Source organism: Pezoporus wallicus, unplaced genomic scaffold, assembly GCF_028554395.1.
Source record: "Pezoporus wallicus isolate ANWC-B61680 ecotype Strahan unplaced genomic scaffold, APGP_CSIRO_Pwel_v1 scaffold_13239, whole genome shotgun sequence".
Taxonomy (NCBI): Eukaryota; Metazoa; Chordata; class Aves; order Psittaciformes; family Psittacidae; genus Pezoporus; species Pezoporus wallicus.
The window spans coordinates 721,321-743,077 of NW_026642052.1; the positions used below are offsets into that span (position 1 = coordinate 721,321).

A 21,757-nucleotide genomic window follows, 5' to 3' on the forward strand; every position below is an offset into this window, starting at 1 on the left:
TATTCAAAGCAGTATGATTATTTTTTTTGCTGTAGTTCACTGGCAAAATTCTGGTGATGAATATTGATGCGATTTTTGCTTTTAAAGAGCACATCTAAAAATAACCTCTGAACAGGGCATTTTTCCTTTTGATGGTAATACTTAACATTTAATGTAACTCACAAAATAGTTAACCTTCCTGGTTTGGTTAGGCCTGTTTTTTTAATTCTTTAATGCATGTGTATGTTTGCATGCTTTGATATGATGCTTTTTTTTCTTCTGCTGTTCACTCTAATTCTATACTCTGTGTCTTAGTGTGGATATTTTCATTTCTTTCAATAGGTAATTAATTTTGCAGGATTTTAAGTAATCGTTCTGAAGGATTCTTTTCCCATTTGGTGTATGAAAGTATTGAATAGCTAGGTATACATTTACACTTTGCTTAAAACCAATCATACCAGTACTAGAATCACTCTAGATACAGCTGTGTAACAGTTTCATTGCCTGTTTCAGAAATTTTGCTACTGCAGTGGAACTATGTATGAGTATTGTGCAGTTACTGCAAGCGTAGCAAGGAGACATGTACAACGCTGAAAAGAAAAACTTGGAGTTAAAATAAGACTAAATAAGAATACACAAACTTTAATGCCCATTACAGCAACTAGCTTACACTCTTACCAAATACCTCCTGCTATCTTAGCAAAGAATCTCCTAATGCTTAAAGAATATACCAAAATGTGAAACAGTGGTTAGAGCTCAATGAAATAGTGCTTATGAATGCAGTGATAATTTCTAGGTTAGAAACAATAGTGTGAAGGAGAGGATGTTTTGAAAGTAGATACTCCTGGAGCATCCAAAGGCGAGACAGAATGCAACAGATCACAATAATGACACATAAAACTTCGAAATGAAAAATTGTAAATCATCATTTTGATATTCTGAATCATTAATAGTCTTCAGTGTAACTTTGAAGTGCTAATAATAATGCAAATTCGATTAAAGTGCATGTTGAAGCATTAACCTTTTCTTCATTCAGTGGGAAAACGTATGAGTTATCAGCTTCTTTCCTCTCCCAAGATCATTGTATGAAGATTTTGTGGTCTAAAATAATGGCATAAATGAGTTTGAAAAAATGTGTTCACGATCTTATGTTTCGTACAGGTTGAATTTCAAGTTATGAATTATTCATTTCCTGCTGCTCTGTGTTGTAGAAAGGAGGGGAAAATCAAACTTATTCCCAGTTCCTATTTGATACTGTGTTGCAGACTACTACGTATAGAGTAGCAGGCTTCTGCTGTTGGCTGTGGGTGAAGCTTCTCTAGCTGTAATGCACCTTTGTGTGTACGAGTGTAAGGAGAGGCTTATCTGTGGAAACCTGTGACCCTAACATAAGAACTCGGATGTTCCATGTCTTTTCAGACTTACTGCTTCAGACCAACTTTAGTTTTGAGCAACTGACCTGTACTGGTTTATCTTTCAGCTGCAGGAAATTGCAAAAAAGGCTGAAATGAAAACCTGTGTTCTGCGTCTTAACTGTTGGGCTTTGTTGTTTTGTTTTTTTTTCCAAATAATGGGGAATATCATGCAGCTTGCTTATATACTCATGAACATGCAAAGCCTAATGTGCCTAACAAGTGTTTTTTAGAGTCTTTCCTCTTCCACTTACTTTTAAAGGTGATCAGCTGTGGAAAGCAGAAGAATATCCTGGTTCGTTTCAGTGAGATGGATGTAAATATGAGAGAATAGTGAAAAATGCTTTTAGTTGGGAACTCTAAGCAGTATTTTACTCATTCCTTCGTAGGAGTTTATAGCTCTCAATTGGTGTTATTTTATGTAGAGCATACATGGTAATGTCATGGTTACTTTTAGGCTTTACAGGTTTGAATAGTATAAAAGATACTTTTTGGAGCAAGGCAATTCTACAGTGTTACTACTATGTATGAAAGCAGTTGTGATAGAGAAATGAATAGAAAAATATGTTAATGCTTTTTATCCCCTGGTAGCTTAAATTAGATGCCAAAGAATTCACCTAGAGTTATCAAAACATTAACATTTTGTGTAGTGAATCTTAGACTACCAGTGAAGCTCATTCTAAATGGCAAAACAGGCATAACTCAAAGTGGTTGTTATGAATCCTAATGTCTCAGCAAGTGATGTGAGAGCCAGAAGGATGGCCTCAGTAGCTCTCTCTGCACTCTGTATCCTGTCCCATTTACAGACCTTTCAGTGCAATTGTGTCCTTGGTTGCTCCCAGGCAGTGTGCATCTGCAGGTATCTTTCTCTTTCCACTGCCTATATTTAAAATATGGGTACTATTCTGTAAGAGAATCCTGTGATGATTGTGTTAGGTTATAAGTGGTTCTCATTTTTCCTATGGCAAAATACTTTCTGAAGATTTTTGCCTTGTTCGTCCCTGGCTGTTGTCCATGGTTCATCACCCTGTCCCAGATATGCTGTCCTGTGTTTCTGGTCTGTGCTGCTCTTCCCCCTAGGCATTTTCCATTCTGTTATTGGAGTTCCAAGCCCCAGACTGCAAGTAGCCTTTGATAATATTCATAGCCTGAAGGAGGAAGAGGTTATGTATTCTATTACTTGTAGTGCTTTAATGCCCTTTTGATTTGAGGGCAGACATCCAGTTGCCAATGGGACATACTTGATGAAGTTAATAGGATCTTAAACATAGTCAACAAAAATAAGCTAGAATGAATAAGATCATAGGTCCTGAATGGTTACACTGTTAAATAAAATTACTTAACTGCATTTCCTTGTCACTGTTGTCTTTCTCCTAATCAGATGGTGAGGGACTGGATACTCCCTTTTTTCATTCTTTTCTCTTTTCCATCAGCTGCCTGTCATAGATTTGAAAAATTATTTGAATAATTTTAGATAATAATCACATCTAACTGACTTCAACTGTTCAGCATTTCAAGGTGACTATATTTTTGGAATACTTAAGGTTTTTCTTGCATTACTGCTCAGGTAAAATACTTCTTGGTGAAGAAGAAGGTTTGGAGGATGATCCTGAAACCCGGTCAGATGTCAGCGCTGCATCGTTTGCAGGTAGCTGGCTTTCCAGCAGTGCAGTCAGCCTGTGTTATATTACAAATCCATTATTTTATTGCTCTGTCTAAAATATAAAAGTGATATGTTAATGGTCACTGGGAAGTGGACTGACACCAAAAGAGAGGCTAGCAAAACTGAAACTGTAAATACTCCTGGGTCTAAAACATATACATTCCTAATAAAGTTGACTGCCTGGATTTTTTTTAATCAATAGGCTGTCCTATTGAGCTACTGGTATAGCTGGAATGGCATTTTGCATATGTTTATTTCCCTGCCTGTAGTTTAACTGTTTAGTTATATGCTTTCCTTAGCCTAGTTTAATGTATGGCTTAGTATGTGGTGTCCATATCAACTGAAACACAAGTTTAAACACTTTATTGACTCATAAATGTCTGTGTTTTGCAGCTTCTATGAAGGGTGAGATAACCAGTGAACTAGCTTCTTCATCAGGTGTAACAACAGCTGGGTCAGTAGGGAGTTCAGCTGATCCTACTGGACATGATATCATCACTGAGCAGCCACGTTCCCAACATACATTGCAGTCAGACTCTGTAGACCTCTCGAGCTGTGATTTGACAAGTACAGCTACTGAAGGAGAAGAAGATGATGTTCTTAGTCGAAGCTCAAGCCAGATCAGTGCTGTCCAGTCAGATCCCACTATGGACCTGAATGATGGCACACAAGCTTCTTCACCAGTTAGTGATAGCTCTCAGACTACTACAGAAGGTCCAGACTCTGCTGTAACCCCTTCGGACAGTTCTGAAATTGTAAGTGTGCAACGGGCAGAGGGGGTATCCCCTTCTACTGAGGGGCTCGACATGTCTCAGAGCTCTTCCATGGAGGGCCCAGACTTGGATTCATCTACTTATTCGTCTTCTACTTTTTCATCCTCAGCTAGTAACAATGGAAAGGTCAGCAGCTCACACCTCTGTTGGAGAGCTTGACCTCCTTTTAACACTTTCACTTAAAAACTACAAAGCTGTAATCAGTTTGTTCACAGGGTAGGTTATATGAAGGCATTAACCGATTGTCACTCACTGGAGGAATGTCAATACCAAAGGCTTGGCGTAAATATATCCTCTTAGTAGCCTATCCTTCATTTTGTAGAGGTATATTAATAATTATTTTGGTGCAGGAGGACTAATGGAAGTGTTAAAGGGTGAGCAGTCTATTTGGAATGATAGAAGAATATTTTTGGAACCCAATGCTTCACATTGTCTCCTGCCTATGCTTTTTCAGTTGGCGACACAACTCTTTTTTTCTTTTTTTATCCTTTTATTCTGTTGTAATGATTTCTCCTATACTAAGCATTACTGCATGATTTACTCATGTAGCAGTTACTTACCGAATAAACACCTGAAATGTGCATACGGTATAGGTATTTAAATAAATTTCCCTCAAGCAAGTGTGAAGTTGTAATAAAACCAGCAAAACTGAAATTCCTGGGAACAAGAGCAGAAAATGTAAAAAAGGGGAATGCTTAACATTTCTTAAGTTCTGTTTTTCAAAGATTATAAAAAATTTGACTGAAGTTTGCTGATAGTAACTTTGGAAGAGTAATAATCTCTTACCACTACAAAAAAATAGTAAATTTACAATTATGATAGGCACATGGAATCGTACAATAGTTAGGGTTGGAAAGAACCTTAAGATCATCCAGTTCTAACCCCCTGCCATGGGCAGGGATACCTCACACTAAAAATAAGCTAGAATGAATAAGATTGAAACTGTGTCCAGTCTGGTCTTGAACGCTGCCAGGGATGGAGCGTTCACCGCTTCTTTCGGCAACCTGTTCTAGTACCTCACAACCCTCACAATAAAAAGCTTCTTCCTAATACTTCTGCAACTGTGAGGATTTAGGAACAAATGATGAAGATTGCTGAGTCTCTGAATTAAATGTAGGCAGTGCAGAGGCAAAAGTGAGAAGGCATTTATTGACAGGTTGTGTTTATTGACAAATTCTTAGATTGTTGCAGATGTCAGTTTACATACTTTTTGCAAGCAGTAATTACAAGTAATATTATTATTTTGTAATTGACAGACTAAGTGGTTGTCCCAGTTACACACACACACAGAGCTTTTTAAGGAACAATTTCCAGGTGCTTATAAAGGCAAGGAGTAACTGAAAAAGTATCTTGTCTTCGGGTAAATTGAAAATGAAAAGTTTTTTACTTGGTCTCTTATTGTTGAATTGCCTTCTGTGCTTATTTTTCCATCTACATTCTGCCTATATACTGCATCGGTACCAAGGGTCAAACTGCTGGAAATGTCCATTTTAGTAGTCTGGTTCAAAGTGAAGGGTTTTTAAAATGCATTTGAATTTACTAGTCCTTTTTTGTCCTACACAGTGTGTTCTCAGTTTGACTTTACATGTCCAGGACAAGTGAGGTTATGGGAGAATTTGACAGCAAGGGACAAGTTCAATTTGTGACAGTAAAGGTGTTGGTTGTGATTTATAACTGCTGAGATAGAGGGACAGTCGTGTTTGGAATAAGGGAGCAAGGAGAGCTGCAGGGGAAGCAAGTGTTGTGACTTTCTTCCTGTTAATATCCAAGCTTATGGCGCAAGTGGGAGGCTCTCAGATGTATCTATGGCCTCAAATAGCCCCAGTGCCGGAAGAGGACAGGAACTGCTTTATAGCCTGCATGCAGCTGTACACTAATATTTATCAGGCTCATATTTGCTTTCAAATTATTTCTAGATGACTAACACTGCATGTTTGAGATTTGGTGTTATGTGTTAAGCTATTTTAAGTCTTGTCCTCATATTGTGTAGGTTTTGGAGGGTGCTGAAGGACAGTATTCTGGAATGCAAATTGGGCAGCTGCAGGATGAGGAAGATGAAGCTGCAAATATTCTCCAAGATGATTCAGCAGAGTCTTTCAGAAATTCTTCTATTGGTATGTAGGTAAATTGGGGTTGGGGTCACGCAGACACAGAACTGGTGACATGTTTAAGGCAGGTGTTACAGGTGCATCTGGTGTCTGATTTCCAGGGCAATGAAGACTCATGTAATGGATGTGAAAAACATAACTAGATCGAAATGTGAAACAAGAAATATATTTCAGCACTTCTAAGGAATCACTTGTTTTGATTCCTGCTAATTTATTTTTCATGTTTGTGTAATTAGGTTAAATTAAAGCGCTTTTACTTTGCATCTGGAATGGTATTTCATAGATAACCTTTTTCTAAAGCTCTTCAACAGCCTCACCTGTTGAAAACCACAAGCCATAGTAGGCAGCCTTCTGATAGCAGCGTAGATAGATTTCCATCAAAAGAAGATGCAGCAGATCCTGGTGATCACGAAAATAAGGTGAGAAGCAGTCACAGTGGTCTGCTTTAAAGTCTAAAACAACTAAGTTGAGAAAAAAGATATGACAGTTATGCTTATGTAAATTAGCGGTAAATGTGTATAGCCCATGTGACAGGGGCACTTTGTTATAGGTCAGAATAACTAAGGTTGAATAGTAAATCTGAGTTACAACCTGAATTTCATGTGACATAGGGTTGAATGCACAAGTGATATCTTGAATGCAATTACAAAGCCAAAGCAGAACACAGACTGCCCAGAACACAAACCCCTTTTGTGTGTGCATTAGTAGGGTACACTGATACTTTATCATCTGAAATACCTTTGTGCTGGTTGCTACCTGTGTAGGGAACTTCATGATCTTGTCAGAAGTTACGAAGTCTCATTCTCTGAGCCTCTCTTTCTGTGGAGAGGCTCATACCATTCCAATCACAGGCTACTGATTTCCTCTTGCGGTTTTCTGACTTGAGCTTTGGATCTTGTTATGAGCTGGGGCACAAGGAGCTTCATTTGGGGCAGGCAGTAGCCTGGGCTACTGGGGAAATCTAAATGTGAAACCACAGAAGGTTGTCAGCTTTCTTTGAAACCAACTTGGGTATTAATTGCTTCTCATGCAAAGTTTCCAAAGATCATTTTTTGTCACCAGAAAGTGGTTTATGAGACTTCAGATGCAAGCCGCACATCTAGGTAATTCAGCAAATTGATAGAATTATTGTTGTTTCTGTGATTAAGTTAAACCAGTTCTGATACTGGTTCCAAACTTCCCAAAAACATTACGTTTTAAGGCCTTTTTTACATTTGTATTAGACACAGTTTGCATTACTGCACGTCCCAAAATGTATAAAGGTTGTATTTCTAAATCTTGTGCTTAATATTTTATTTAAATTGAAGATAAATTTTTATCTATATAAATATTGTGATTTGCCTTTGCTAGCCCTCCAGGGTAAAGGGAGACATAGGTCACTATACCGATGGGGATTCTGCTCCTTTAGTGCACTGTGTTAGACTTCTGTCTGCCTCTTTTCTACTTACTGGGGAGAAAGGAGGTAAGTTTTCTGTTCCACTCATTGGTTCCTTGTGCTTGTTAATGTACAAAGTCAGAAATGGGATCAGTTTACTCTGGTTTTTAATCTCACTTTATTAGAGATTTCAGGTGTAGGGTTTTCTGTGGCAGTCCTGATTTAAATGATTGCACCAGATTATAGGAAAACCTAAAACCGCTTAAATTGTGCCATTTTACAAGGAATCTTGAACCATTTGGCATCTAAAAATGTATTATGGTAACTTAACCTGCAAGTCAAATACTTAATTACATTTACAATTTGTAAATTGTAGTGAGACTTAACTTGGGGGGCCATCATGGGTCATCGATTGTATGGAGCTGTGAAGACAATCTAGTATCAGTATTTCTTTTTATCAGCATTGACTGCCCGGTCTGTCCACTATGAAAGTATCAATACCTGAGCAAGGAAGCTATTTTGAGTGGCAGTTCATTTTGTAGAAACTTCTAAAACAAGTTCAGAAGAGTATAGTTCTTTCAAGTACTTGTCTTAATATTTTTACAGTTGATTTTGTTAACAGTGCCTAACATGTTTTAATGAAAACAAGACTAAGTGTATTTTTTTTTTAACTTTATCATTCTCTTGTGTTTGAATTGTGTTGATTTTTCTGAATTCAGAGGAAATGCTGTTGTATCAGTTTGTGTTTTGAAAATGTAACTTTATTTTAAAAGATTCAGCTGGAGTAAAGCAGAGAATTGATTTAAGGTTTTCAGAGGCCTGTGTGAAATCTCAAGTTGAACGTTTTTCTCCACTTTTAACATCTTGCAGCATTTGAACAAACAAGTTAGTGTGGCTGTTTTTCATGTGAGATGGTCAAAGAGGCTTTTTTGAGGGTACATGATTGTTGGAGGAGGCAACTGGGGCTCAAAAGAAGAAATATTTACCTTTCTAGCATAGTAATGTCAGTGGGGATTTTCCAGGAAGCCTTTATGGCATACACTGCTGCTTCAGTTCTTTTTCACTGGGAAGTCCATGTCACAGGCATATATGTATCTGTCATTGTGTATGACTGAAATGAGCATTTAAGGGGAAAAGAACAAACATCTTTTCTAAATTATTACTTGTTAATGTACTCTGCTAATGTAGTGTTCTGGGAAAGAGAGTGTAATAGCTGTATTCTTAGAGATGAAGGAAGCGAGGTGGTAGTGTGTGTATTAGTTTGGTGTGTTGTCTTTTTTCAAACAAACCAAAAGGCCATATATAACTGCTGCCTCTGATCAACTGGAACTACTTGCTCTGCCTTCACTTTTTTTTTATCTAGGCTAAGCTATTTATATCATACAGAGTTATTAATTAGCCTAAAAACAATTCATGAAGCTTTTAAATACCCCTGGGTTTGTTTTCTTCTCCCCAGCTTTAGTTCCTGATAGAGATGTGAGAGTCAGTGTAAAAGCCCTGGCAGTAAGTTGTGTTGGAGCAGCTGTTGCACTTCACCCTGAGTCTTTCTTCAGCAAACTGTATAAAACACCTCTTGAAGCAATGGGAGAAGAGTATGGTATGTTGCAGTTCACCTATTCCATTTTATTAGTGTTTGAGTTTTTAAATGCATGAGGCAGCACTAAATATTGCACCAGTATTGGTATGAACATGCTGTCTGAACACTATTTTTGCTTTTAATAAAAATGAAGTCTCGTTGAATGAGCTTATATAGCTTCTGACAAGCTATTTTAGTACAACAACTATACAGAAGCAGTTTGTTTTTCTTATAAATGGTTTCTTCTAATTTATTTCAGGCCAACTTATAAATGGTTTCTAAGCCACTAGGTTAATTTTCATAAATGCTGCAATATTATTATCAGGGACCTGGAGTATTCAACTGGTTTGATAGCGATAGTGGCAAAGGTGGAGTGGTAACCAGAACTTCTTGGATTTCCCCAGAGCAGTTTGTGTACAATTGAAATAAACTGCTGATGTTTTTATATGTAATCACTGGACTGGATGGTGTGAATGATCTGTAGGTTACATCCAAGGATAGAACCAAAGCAGGCATATTGTGAATATGCTGATACCGATTGTACAGGAATCGGTACCTCCACTGAAACATTTTTAGGGATCAGTTAAGTCTAAGATTAGTATTTTTAAAATAAAGTAGTTGTAACTTATTTTCTTAGAGGAGCAGTATGTATCAGATATTCTGAACTACATTGACCACGGAGATCCCCAGATCAGAGGAGCCACTGCCATTCTGTGTGGAACAATTGTCAACTCCATTCTAATTAAATCCCGCTTTGATGTGGAAAAATGGCTAATAAATGTCAGAAGCTCAACAGGTAACAATTTGTTTTAAGGGTGTGTTTTGTTTTGGTTTGTTTTTTTTTATGCAAAATTCTGTTTTGTTTCATTGCCCTAAATTCTCTCTTTGTTAGGAAATCTCTTTCCCTTGGTAGACTGCATACCTCTGTTACAGAAAACACTGAAAGATGAGTCCTCCGTTACATGCAAACTGGCTTGTACAGCTGTGAAGGTAAGCAGAATTAGCAAATTATTTGCACCACCGCAGATCACAGGGGTGTTATTTGTTGACTAGGATCCTGCTATGCTCAGGTGTAGGAACATGGAGCAAAAAATTACTTCTTCCCCAAGAACTTCATTGTAGAAAACATGAATTCAGGCACAGAGATGGAGGAGCAAACAGCTGGAAAATTATGTTGGTTAGATCATGTAGCAGTATAATAATGACATTTCTAGTCATAAATGTACTGGTTTGAGCTGTACTGTTACATTAATCAACAATACGATAAGTCCATTAGATAGGATATCTAGGCTGAAGAAGGAAGTGTGAACCTGTAACACCTGGTTGTAGCCTGTATTTGGAGAGCAAAAATTTAGTGTGAGAAATGGCAATAAAATAGTGATTATTTCCTGAAATAATAATTTTTAAAAGTGAGGAAAGTTTCAGGAAAGCAAGTTTTTCGAACTGGGTAAAAAAAATCCATTGGACCATTGTTAAAATAGAGATGAGAGCTGAGCTGGTGAGTGGAACTTAGAGTGTGTGAGTTTTATTTTTGTAACAAAATCTGTGGAAGGTGGTGTGTGAAAAAAGCAGAGGAATGAAGGAGTGAGCTTTTCCCTGAGGAATTTTCCAGAGAAGTAGAGCAAGAAGGGCGAATTGCAGGCCAAGGGAAATTAGCTCACTGAGAAGCACAGGGTGGCTGACTGTGTTGTAGCTTATAGGTCAGTGAGGCAAAGCATAGCTTTTAGTAAAATACAGATACTGTATGGAAAGTATGATTTCATGTGCTAAGAGGAGGGATCTGTGGTGCCACTGAGGGAAGGAAATCCAGTTAGTTAAATTATGCTATCTTTTTTAACATTCTGTTCAGTGATGTTATTGCTTAAATATAGTGGGTTTATTTATGGTTGCACTTGTGATTATGACTTTTTGCAAGACTTAGAATTGTTCAGTTATGGCAACTTATCTTAGTCAATTTTGACTTGTTCTTTCCCTCAGCATATAATGTAGCCTGATTTCATACCTTTCAGCAGAAATGTTCTAAAGCATTTTGGGTTCTTAATCCCTGAAAAAGAAAGTACTTTTTTTATGTAGCTAAAGATGACATAGTATAGAGTTCTGCAGCTTTTTCCCAAGTATCATACATCGTGCATATAGTTGAACAGTCATTAAAATGTGGAGGTCTGACTGTTTCAAGAACTTTGGAAATCAGAACTAGGTGTCTAAAAATACTCTATGGGGATTTGGAGGGAGTGGTTTTGAGCAGAATTAATGGTGCTTGTGATGGTTAAGCCATATATTAGACCTTACTCTTTGAAGGATTTTCCTCTGATCTCTAAGGCTTGTGTTCCTCTCTGGAGTTTAAATTCAACATTGGGTTTGAGCAATTCACATGGAGCTGCTGTCCTAGCCTTACAAAGTGCTTGGCTCTGGAACTGTCTCCTAGCAATTAAGCAATAACTTTTGCTAGTATTCTTAATAAAACAGACTTTTCTGACTCACATACTTTGATTCAGAGAACCTCTCCTGTAATGTAATTGAAAGTTGTTTTACTTTTTCAGCATTGCATCATGAGCCTATGCAGTAGCAGTTACAGTGAACTAGGTTTACAGTTAATTGTTGACCTTCTAACACTGAAGAATAGCTCCTACTGGCTAGTAAGGACAGAACTTCTGGAAACACTTGCAGAGGTAGATTTTCGGTAAGTGTTCATAGTTTCCCGTGGGTGTTTAAGCTTCAGTGCAAAGATGCTGTGTATGGGAAACCAGAAGCATAATGGAACAGTTTCTTCTGAAACATCAACAAGTTTCACAGAAGTAAATGGGACCAGTCATTTGCCTCAGGGATATATGAATTCCTTTGTCAATTTACCATTGACTTCACTACCAAGCCCAATCCTTGTAATGCTATTGGAGTTTCTGATTCAGTGGTCTCTTTATCAAGTCTTCTGTAGTTTTGTGATTGGAGAGACACCATATAATCTGAGAAGTCACTTGGATTTCATGTTGTGCACATTTTTCACAGGAAAAGATCCCCAAGTTATTCTCCATTAATGTCAGCTCTTTTCTGTTGCTTGGTTTCTGTACACTGAAAGGACTATGACTTTACTTACTTTTCTTGCATTCCCTCATTGTCCACAGGTTCTTCCAAGCTGAAAGACAAAATATGTTTATGTGAAAATTCTTCAAGCTATCCTTAATCATACAAAATTGAACTCTTTTCTGAATAGTGATGTTAAGAATGTGTTACTCTTTTCAAAACTGTCTGATTTTTCCTTGTGGGGATGGGGAAGAGGAGGGAGGAAAGGCCCAAGCCAATTACAATCGCAATGTGTAAATTACCTTTTTTAACTAAAGAAAAGTAATTCTTCTATTGCGCTAGCCAGATAGTTGTTTAGCAAATAGCTTACCTTTTCCGAAGGCAGCAAAAACTTTGTTTACTTCTTACAGTTTCCCTGCAGTGGTGTGTTTAAGAAAAAGAAACAAAAAAGCTCTTCAGAGTACTAAAGGGAGAAACAACATTTAACGTTATCTAATGTACCCTAAATTCTGGTTTACTGTAGGTTAGTCAGCTTCTTGGAAGGAAAAACTGAGAGCTTGCACAGAGGTGTTCATCATTATACTGGTGTAAGTAAATTATTCAGTAAGTGTATTGTGTTTCTGGATGAAGGTACCAGTGCAATTTCAGCTCTTCATGTTTTAAATTCTAAACATCGGTTTCTGAACACTGATAGTTGTTGCAAGTATGTTTTGTTTGCAAGTTATGTTTGCAAGTATGAGTCTCAAAGCTCATGCTCTGAAACTTGTTACAATTGGAAAGATACTTTACTACTGAGATTCAAGGATCTTAGTGTTCTCTGGTGTGTGTGTGGTTTTGCTGTGGTATTTTTCTAGACTTCAAAAAGGTTTTGGCATTTATGTATTTAAATGGTGTATTTGGCAGTGTTAAGGTAAAGATGATCTTACCGACTTAATAACAGATAGTTAACTAGTGAGATTTCATCTTGTAACAATCTGGTCAATTGATGAAAGTGTTCAAGGAATTCTACTGTGCTAACTTACTTTCTAGCTACTAAAACTTCAGGAGAGAGTGCTTAACGATGTTGTGATATGTCTGCTTGGAGATGAAGATCCAAGAGTGAGACATGTAGCTGCAGCCTCGTTAGTGAGGTATATATGGCTTTTTTTTATTCTTTCCTTTAAAAAAAGAAGTTTAGAAAGGTACTTCTGTGTTACTGTGTACCTGTAAGTAAAATAATCCCTTGGTGGTTTTATATTTTTGTTTAAATGAGGGATGGGAGACAAATGTAGCTTTGTGGTACTTAGAACATGCATCATTCTGAATCATCAGGCAATTCTACTTGGCTCTTTATTAGCTTTGCAATTATATTTATTTAACTGTATTACATTCTGAGGGTCACTTTCAACTTCAAGTTTTTTTTCTGCATGCTGAAGTGATTGGAGTAGTATCCTGACAGTAGTTGTTGGGCTTAAACTGTTGCAGTTCTACCGAGTTGTCCGAACTCCCATTGTACTTCCCACATGGTTATAAGTGGTGTAGCTTAAAACTTTCATGCTAAACTGGTGATAGTAAAGTAGCTAATCTTGTTTAACAAGCTGCTGTTTGCTGTACCCTACTACAGTTACAATCGCTGCACCAAATAGTAAGTATTAGTTGGTAGTTTATTGATGTGAGTTCAGGGGCTTAATTTTTATGTTTAAAGAACTTGGGAGTATGTAATACTGGATTTCTGGAATATTTTATTGTCAGAGGAGTCTCTTCCCTATTTTTTCAGATTATTAATTGCTGTGTAATTCCTAATAACAAATAAAGGACAATGAAGCCTTAAAAATTCTGCCACTTAAAAATTCTGCCACTTAAAAGCAGAAACAGCTAAAAATTCTGCCACTTATTGCAGAAACAGCTCAGTAGAAAAGTAATTCAGTGTTGCATCATAGATAGCATTTGTTGCTTTTATTCATGGACTTGATTTTTGAAATGGAGTTATTTTATCTGACTGGTAGCAAGTTGGAGTTTTTCTGTATCTTCAGGCTGATTTAGTGACAGCACGTGTTAAGGTTGGAAAAGACTTAACTGCCTAAGAGCGTTGCTCCAAGCTTGCAGAAGCCCCTTGAAACATCCCATGTGGGCATTCAGTTGAAGTACTGGCAGTGAAATGTCTACAGAAAATGTCTACCATACTTTTTTTGTTGTTGTTGAAATTGAAATGTTTTTCAGGAAGACTGGGTCTTGTATGTTTAAGGTTCACTGCATAGAAATCAGATGGTGAAGAACTGGCCTTTTCAGGTAGAAACTAGTGTTTAGTTGACACAGATATCCATGGGGGGGGAAGCATCTGGGGAGACAGGGAAACACAGAGAGAAATACTCTAGTGAAGTGATCATTGCAGTGTGTACAGGTAGGTGTGTCTATAAATGCTTGTTTGTTTTTTTTTAACTACCGTATGTCAGGTTTTGCCCCGATTTGTGCTCCTTGGTTAAAATGAAGACCCTTTTTTAAGCTACATTTTACAATATCAGTTTTAGTAACAGCTTTTATAATTTGATACCTAATTGGTGTGTGCACCTTTCTGAACTGTATATTAAATTTATTTTAAATTGTATATTAAATAATTTCTGATTAGTACTTTTTGATAATTATCTTTAAGGCTTGTTCCAAAGCTGTTTTATAACTGTGACCAAGGACAGGCTGATCCAGTTGTGGCAGTAGCAAGAGACCAAAGCAGTGTCTACCTGAAGCTACTAATGCATGAAACACAGCCTCCATCTCACTTCGCAGTGAGCACCATCACCAGGTATGTTACATGTCTTGGCTTGCCCTAAAAGGAATGTGGACCCAAATTTCAATTTGTAATGTCTAGAAGCATAATTAAATCCTGCAAATCCATGTGCTTATGAATTCTTTTTCCAGTCTGTAGGAGCATCTGTGGTAGATTTAGGCTCCACAGAAACAAACTCATGTTTAAAGAATAAACTGGTGCATGAGTTACTGATGATGTGCTCACGCAGTGATCATAGGGAGTTATTGTTCTGTGAAAAACTTTTATCTTCATCCTGAAGTCACCCTTATTTGTCCATTAAATTGCACATGTGCAGCACTGCAAGCTAATTCTGTGTGAATATTGCTATCCTTTAGGTTTGTTGGTTGATCCCAATTTCTAACTTCAAATCCTGTTCAGTGATTGTGGTTGCAGAAGTCTATACTGCCTGTATAACTTAAAAATAAATTCTGATAGTGTGATCTTGTTGCTGCATTTTTGCTGCCAACAACACTTCCCTAAGCACTTCTATTTAGATGTCTTGTCTTATAGACAGTATGAGTTGTATATATTTATGGGGGCTCTTTGCCTCTGTCAGCTTGTAGTACAAGATTTTAAGTATGTACCTTTTCCATACATGGTTTTAATTGTGTCACTTAAGATTTATCTACTGTAGTATGGAAACAATAGAACTTTATGGACAGTGTTATTTGAGATGCAAAATAGTGTGTTTTTTTTCTACAGCAATAATCCAAAGGTTGTGAACATGCAAAACTGTTACATGGATTTGAGTAAGAGCAGACCGATGTTGAATCGGTCGGTGGTGATCTCTAGAGCACCTACTTAAGTATTGAGAGTCTGGTCTGCTGTTTCTGTTTGCTAATAAAAAGATTTGATTTATAAATTAAATTGCTTTTGCTAGTAGAGAAGCAAAAATATTAAAATAAGGTGGTATTTGGAGTGTCCTCAGATTTTGTATTTTATAAGCAGTCTCTAAAATAATAGTAATTTAAGACATAATTTGTATTTAAGCTGTTTTTAAGTACATATTTAGTGGTGTAAATGTTTTTATTTCAGAACATATAGAGGTTACAACATGCTGCAAAGTCCAACTGATGTCACTATGGAAAACAATCTCTCAAGAGTTATTGCAGCAATTTCCCATGCATTGACAATATCCACTACAAGAGCACTTACGGTGAGTTTTATTAGTTCTTGTAGCAGCTGACCTTTTCTTTGCTTTATTTTTTATTATTTCCTGGCTGTATTTGTACCTGCATCTTTGGTACTGCAGCAGTAGCAGTACTAATATATTTAATTCTCCCTCTTCAGATACTTTGTTGTTGTTGCAAACTCTTCCAGTGGTGAAACTGATTCACTTCTTGGTGTTAACTTTTCAGTTTGGCTGTTGTGAAGCTTTGTGTCTTCTCTCCACAACATTTCCAGTCTGCACCTGGAGTATGGGATGGCACTGTGGGTATGTTAGCAGATAAGACCTTCATAAAGAAGAGTGTGACATAAGGTTGCTTTTAAAAATACTAAGTGTCAGCATTTTTTCATTTCTGGAATCACAGCACGTATCACAGGGATTGGCTGCAGCCACTCTAATAGATAGATACATATGGTCAGTATCTATCAAAATAAGTAATAGGAAAAAATTCCATGCTTTTGAAAAATATCTGTCTTCAGGATATTGTCTTGTAGTATCTCTCTAAAATCAGAACATGATCATTTTCACCTTGATCTCATGTTTATGTTGTAGAACAGTTGTAAAGGAAGTTGCTTCATAGTTGCTTTTACAACTGTAAAAGTATCAGATGCTTTCTCTATTTGGCACACTGAATGGGAACAGCAGATGAGATAGCCCATAGTTAAGTGTTATGTATTTACTACGTGATAGCCCAAAAATACTTAGATTCTGAAGGGTTTCTTCAGAATGCAACTGTACAGTTGGCAACTCTAAAGCTCTGATCTTGCCTCTGATTATCAATGTGCTGAGCCGTATGAGCTGAAAAGCTAGCTACTGAAGGTGTGCATGTGCAGAGCTGATTGGTTTTTAAATAGATTTAACATAATTTGTGTCAATTTTTTTTCACTGTTGTCATGTTCCTATTATTTTATTTTTCTGGTATCCTGAAACTCTATTGCAAAATATGATCTTGTTTTAAAATAAAACCCCCAAAGCCAACAGCTGTCCCTCAGCTGCTGTTCTTGTTGGGGTGCCCTTTTTTCCCTTGCTGGCCATAAGTGTAGCATACTTTCTGTATGCATTCTAAAAGATGTCCTGTGAGCTATAGGTCCAGTTTTAACAACTGAAGTAGGTTAGGATGTGAGCACTGCTTAGGTGGAAAACAAAATCAATGCAGAATTGCAGCAATGCGTCTTCTGCACTATCCAGCCTAAAAACTATTGGTTCTGAGATGCATCAGTGATGCAATGACAGCCTTTGCTCTTTCCTCTAATTCCTTCTTTACAGATTTTTGGCCCACGTTTGTACTAATTTAGATTGTAAATTTATTTTTGTGGAATGAGACACATTATATAATTCTGTGTAATAAGAATATAATAACATGGATAATAACATGAGAATTTTGTCAGAATCCTTTTTTGTCTTAAGAATTCACAATATTTGAACTGTTGCATTCCAACTGTGTACAGCTCAACATGGATTAATTCATGGTTTTTTAACTTTATAGCAAACAACACTTACATATGAAAATATATGTTAAAAAAGGAAGGCACTGTCATTACCTGTGTAGCTTTGTCAAAATAATAGCTCTGTGTAGTGTAAATTCATTTTCTGAGATTGCTCTAAGTGTGGTAGACCAGATTTGACCACTTTGGATATTATTTTTTTAACCAAAAAAGAAATTCCTTTATTTAGAGGTTGCATCAGATCTTTTGTTGGAAGTTAATAATATTGAGCAAGCCTTACAGCTTTGAAATGATGCGTGTAATTCGTATAGTATTCTGACAGACATGTTATTACACTGCAATGCTATAGGTTGTGTCTTCCATCCCTAACTTGTCTATGTGGAAGTCTTGACTTGGAGGTAGCTCAGGACCACACTGGTTAGCAATGAAATACAGAATTCTTGCATTCATCAGTAGATGTCACTAGCAGCTTTGGTATTTGCTATTTAAAAAAATAGTAGTGGCTCTTTAAGAAGACAAAGTATTGTTGGGTCTGTGCTGTAAGTTGTTTAAGTCCTAGTTGAGTGTGTTTCTGTAGTTTACTTGACTGTTAGTTTTCATAAGACGTTAAACTTGCCAAAGTGGGGAGAAAAAGGTCATGACATTCCAATATTAAACTTCCAGAGATTCCCAGCCAAGTCCTTCAGATGAAACTCAAAAGGGCTGCACCATTGGAATGGCTGGCATGGTCCTGTCTCTCCTTTCATCAGCATGGTTCCCACTGGACCTCTCTGCACATCAGGATGCTTTGATTTTGACTGGAAACTTGCTTGCAGGTAAGGCAGAACTAGGAAAGTAGGATTGTCCTGATATTTTTACCATTAGCATTAGAAGGCCTGTATCTTACCCTGTTTTAATCTTGCACAACAAAATACTTGCAAGATAGAACAGAAGAAATAAAGAAGAAACTTCTTGCGCCCAGGATGTTTGAAAATATACTGCCTCTAAGTTGCAAATTTCTTCTTAGTTGCCAAAGGGGACATGCAGGATGCTTAGTGTACAGGCTGGGTATGAAAGGTTAACTTTCTTTGCTGTTTAGAACTATGCACCTACTGCTGGTTTTGATAAATGAAGGCTCTCTTTATTTGAATTTTTGTTCATATAGAGAGGATAACCATACATGTCTCTGAAATTTTCTGATACTTAATTCTAAGGCTTTTAAATATTTTTTTTCTGTAAATCAATTTATATTGCAGCAAGTGCTCCCAAGTGCTTAAAGAATCCCTGGAGTGCTGAAGATGATTCAAACCAAGGTGCTGCAAAGCAGGAGGAACCCTGGCCAGCTCTAGCAGATCGAACTCTTGTTACTTTAGTAGAACAGCTTTTTTCTCACCTGCTGAAAGTCATTAATATCTGTGCACATGTAATGGATGATGTTGCTCCTGGCCCAGCAGTAAAGGTATGTATTAAAAATAGATTGTGTGATGTAAATACTGCTGTGATAAAGACCTCTTAATTTTAGAGTTAATATGGGTAACTATCTCATCTCATACCTTGATAATATGACTTCATTATGGGTAGGAAAGCAAATAACACGAAAAGAGCATGCATATCATTCTTCCGCATAACATGTTTTTCCTTAGTTCTGCAGTGTTTGTAATATGACCTTAATTTTTGAACTTTTTATTCCAGCTGAATTCATCTGAAATATTAATTTGTTGAGGAGTGTATATAGCAGATGGAGTCAGCATCTGTTGACTTTTGGCTTTGTTGGCTGGCTGTAATGCATTGAGCTCCTTTGGGGCTAAAAATGGCTCTTCTATCTTTTCAATATCCTGCAAAGTGTCTTGACTTCTAAAACAGCTCCTGTGAGGCACTTCTGGCTTTGGGTTTTCATTTTGGCTTGGGTTCTTTTGAGGCATCTTCATTTTGAGACTCGCCTGGTGCCTATAAAGCAGTGTTGCTAGGATTAGTAATTTCTTCATATTTTGAAAATGTGAGAATATTTTTTGATGCTTTTTGTGGTTTAAAACCCAGGCAGTAAGAAGAACTGTTACAGCTAAAACCAGGACAGTGCTTTTTGTCTGGAATCAAAAGAAACTTTAGTCATTGAGTTTTGATTCCATCTCATTGACCTACACTGAAGTTCAGAGGTAAAGTAGAGAATACAGTAAACTTCTTCCTTTTCACCCAGGAAGTCCATGTCCTGAACCTGAGAGTTGAGACAATTTAACTGTCAGTCAAATAATGGGAAGTTTAAACAGAAGATGAATACACTTATATTTGTGTAGAAAAAGAAAAGCTACTTGTGCATGCGAAATTAATCAAGCTTCTTTTAATCATAGGCAGCATTACCTTCTCTCACAAACCCACCTTCTCTTAGTCCAATTCGGAGGAAGGGGAAAGAGAGAGAGGCTGTTGAACAGGCCTCTGTGCCAATGAGCCCTAAAAAGGGTGGTGAAGCAAGTCCAGGTAAGCACGCTTACTCCTGTTAACCCTCCCAACTATCATTCTCACCTGAGTAAGGTTACAGCATAGAGAGAAGAAATAAAACTGAGTAACTGGTTTTCTGAAGTTTTGGTTAAAAAGGCTGGCAGACCCACTGTCAGAAGTTCTTTTTCAGTACTGCTTTGCAGGAAAGGCAGCTGTAGGTGGGGGCTTCCTTACTGGTTTGGTTTTCAGTAAAATTAACTGTGCTTTTCCAAAGCAAGGTACTGCTAAATCCTTTTATTTACTGCTTTTCTCAATCTACTCATCTATTGACTACAATTAAGAAGTAGTTTTTGCAAGTATTTTACTGAGGAATATGAAATTTGCTCTGCACCTTTTGGCAGGAGTAGCTTCTGTTGCTCCTGGAAACAAGATTCTGAATCTTGAAAACTTTGTTTTTCCTTAATAATGAATGAAAGGAATGGGTGTTAATTCTGTTTAATAAATTGTACTTGTACTCAATAGTAAGCCCCCTGGGTTAATTTGTGTTGTCTCAGAGGGCTAGTTTCTTGGAATGCTAGTTCATATTGCAGTTGTACAACATGCATGTTTGCAGTTTAAAACCTGCATGCAGATTGAAAAATTCATGGTGTCTAGTAATGTTTGAGGGTCCTAGAGAAAGTATGTTGTGCTAATCTATGATATACTTTTAAGCTCCTAGGCAAACTGATGCTGCTGGGCCTGTTCCAACAAGTAAATCATCTTCAGTAGGAAGCTTTTATCATCTTCCATCATATCTGAAGTTATATGATGTCTTGAAAGCAACCCATGCTAATTATAAGGTACTACATGATCTCAGATGATTGAATTAAAGTGTGGCTGGGCAATCATTTTATTTCTTTTAAATATGGCTCTGCTTGTATTGAGACTCATTTTTTTGCCTGTGTAAACAGTTTATATACACACACACATGCAGACAAAATCACAGCCACCAGGAATAAAAACAAACAGAAAACCCAAACAAATCCCTCTGATAGGCATTGTCACCCTGTTCTTGTTTCTCTGCTGGCTAATGCTGGTACCAAATGACCCTTTGCTGGCTTGGCAATGCCAAATAGATCCCAGTGTCTGTTTCTCTCTGCAGTTTATTCCAGGATTGGTAAACTTTTTCCTTATTAGTTCAGGTGACAGAAGATGCATTCCCTGGGGGCTTGGTGATCTGATTTGCATGCTTCAGGGGGTGTATTCTTATTACACCTACTGTGTTTGAGAAATGCATTATCCCTTCTCTGCTGCTTGTCAACATCCTAGGCCTTTCCAGGTGCTGTCACTTCCTCAAGCTAGAAGGTCCTTTTTTCTTAGTCAAAATGAAGTCTTATTTTCTAGCCATTCATAAGGGAGCCTAAACTGTCAGTGGCATATATCAAACCATGCTGAATTTTTAGGCAAAAGATCTTTTTGTGTCAATGCCCACTTTTGTAATTTTTATCTCCTGAAGTAATGGTTAATGGAAAATGTGATTTTACTTTTTGGGACCAGGTTACTTTGGATCTCCAAAACAGTAATGAAAAGTTTGGATGTTTCTTACGGTCTGCCTTGGATGTTCTGTCTCAAATCTTGGAACTTGCTACTCTTCAAGACATTGGGAAGGTATGAGATCTGTGTGTTCTTTCTTTTGTAGTTAAATTTTCCAGTATCTCTGTCCTTGTTGGCGAAAACCCACATATTGATTTTAAAATTGGTGCTATTGTGAGAGACGGCAGTCCTAGAAGTGCTGCGCTACCACAGTGTTGGGTAGAGTGCTAAAGCAGATTTTCCAGGTTAAATTGCTGTAGTTGAGAAGTGGCGTAATCTTTTACTGTTTAAATTTCATGTGGAGGTTTTTCTTACCAGGAAAATGGCTTGCCTTCAGTCATCCTTACTCTATTAATATGTTTAAATATACTCTTGTTAAATATACAAAATGTCAGAAAGCATACTGCTCCCGTTCCTCTCCTGTGTCTTGATATGTTTTTGTTCCTTAACTGTGGTGCTGTGAATTGTGGTGCT

The 21,757-nt window shown here is 37.2% G+C and overlaps 1 protein-coding gene across 2 annotated transcripts in view; it reads left to right on the forward strand.

Moving 5' to 3' along the window:
* The window catches only part of HTT (huntingtin), an 81,217-nt gene that overhangs the window by 20,364 nt on the left and 39,096 nt on the right, over positions 1-21,757 (forward strand). For both annotated transcript variants that reach the window (XM_057426811.1, XM_057426812.1), the window contains 19 exons: positions 2,959-3,039; positions 3,448-3,809; positions 5,818-5,941; positions 6,236-6,354; positions 7,286-7,397; positions 8,767-8,907; positions 9,524-9,682; positions 9,779-9,876; positions 11,427-11,566; positions 12,428-12,491; positions 12,934-13,034; positions 14,534-14,680; positions 15,722-15,842; positions 16,045-16,121; positions 17,963-18,114; positions 18,535-18,737; positions 19,624-19,750; positions 20,423-20,550; positions 21,248-21,358. In XM_057426811.1, coding sequence (XP_057282794.1) covers positions 2,959-3,039; positions 3,448-3,809; positions 5,818-5,941; positions 6,236-6,354; positions 7,286-7,397; positions 8,767-8,907; positions 9,524-9,682; positions 9,779-9,876; positions 11,427-11,566; positions 12,428-12,491; positions 12,934-13,034; positions 14,534-14,680; positions 15,722-15,842; positions 16,045-16,121; positions 17,963-18,114; positions 18,535-18,737; positions 19,624-19,750; positions 20,423-20,550; positions 21,248-21,358 — 2,567 coding nt within the window. The remainder of the gene's footprint in view (positions 1-2,958; positions 3,040-3,447; positions 3,810-5,817; positions 5,942-6,235; positions 6,355-7,285; positions 7,398-8,766; positions 8,908-9,523; positions 9,683-9,778; positions 9,877-11,426; positions 11,567-12,427; positions 12,492-12,933; positions 13,035-14,533; positions 14,681-15,721; positions 15,843-16,044; positions 16,122-17,962; positions 18,115-18,534; positions 18,738-19,623; positions 19,751-20,422; positions 20,551-21,247; positions 21,359-21,757) is intronic.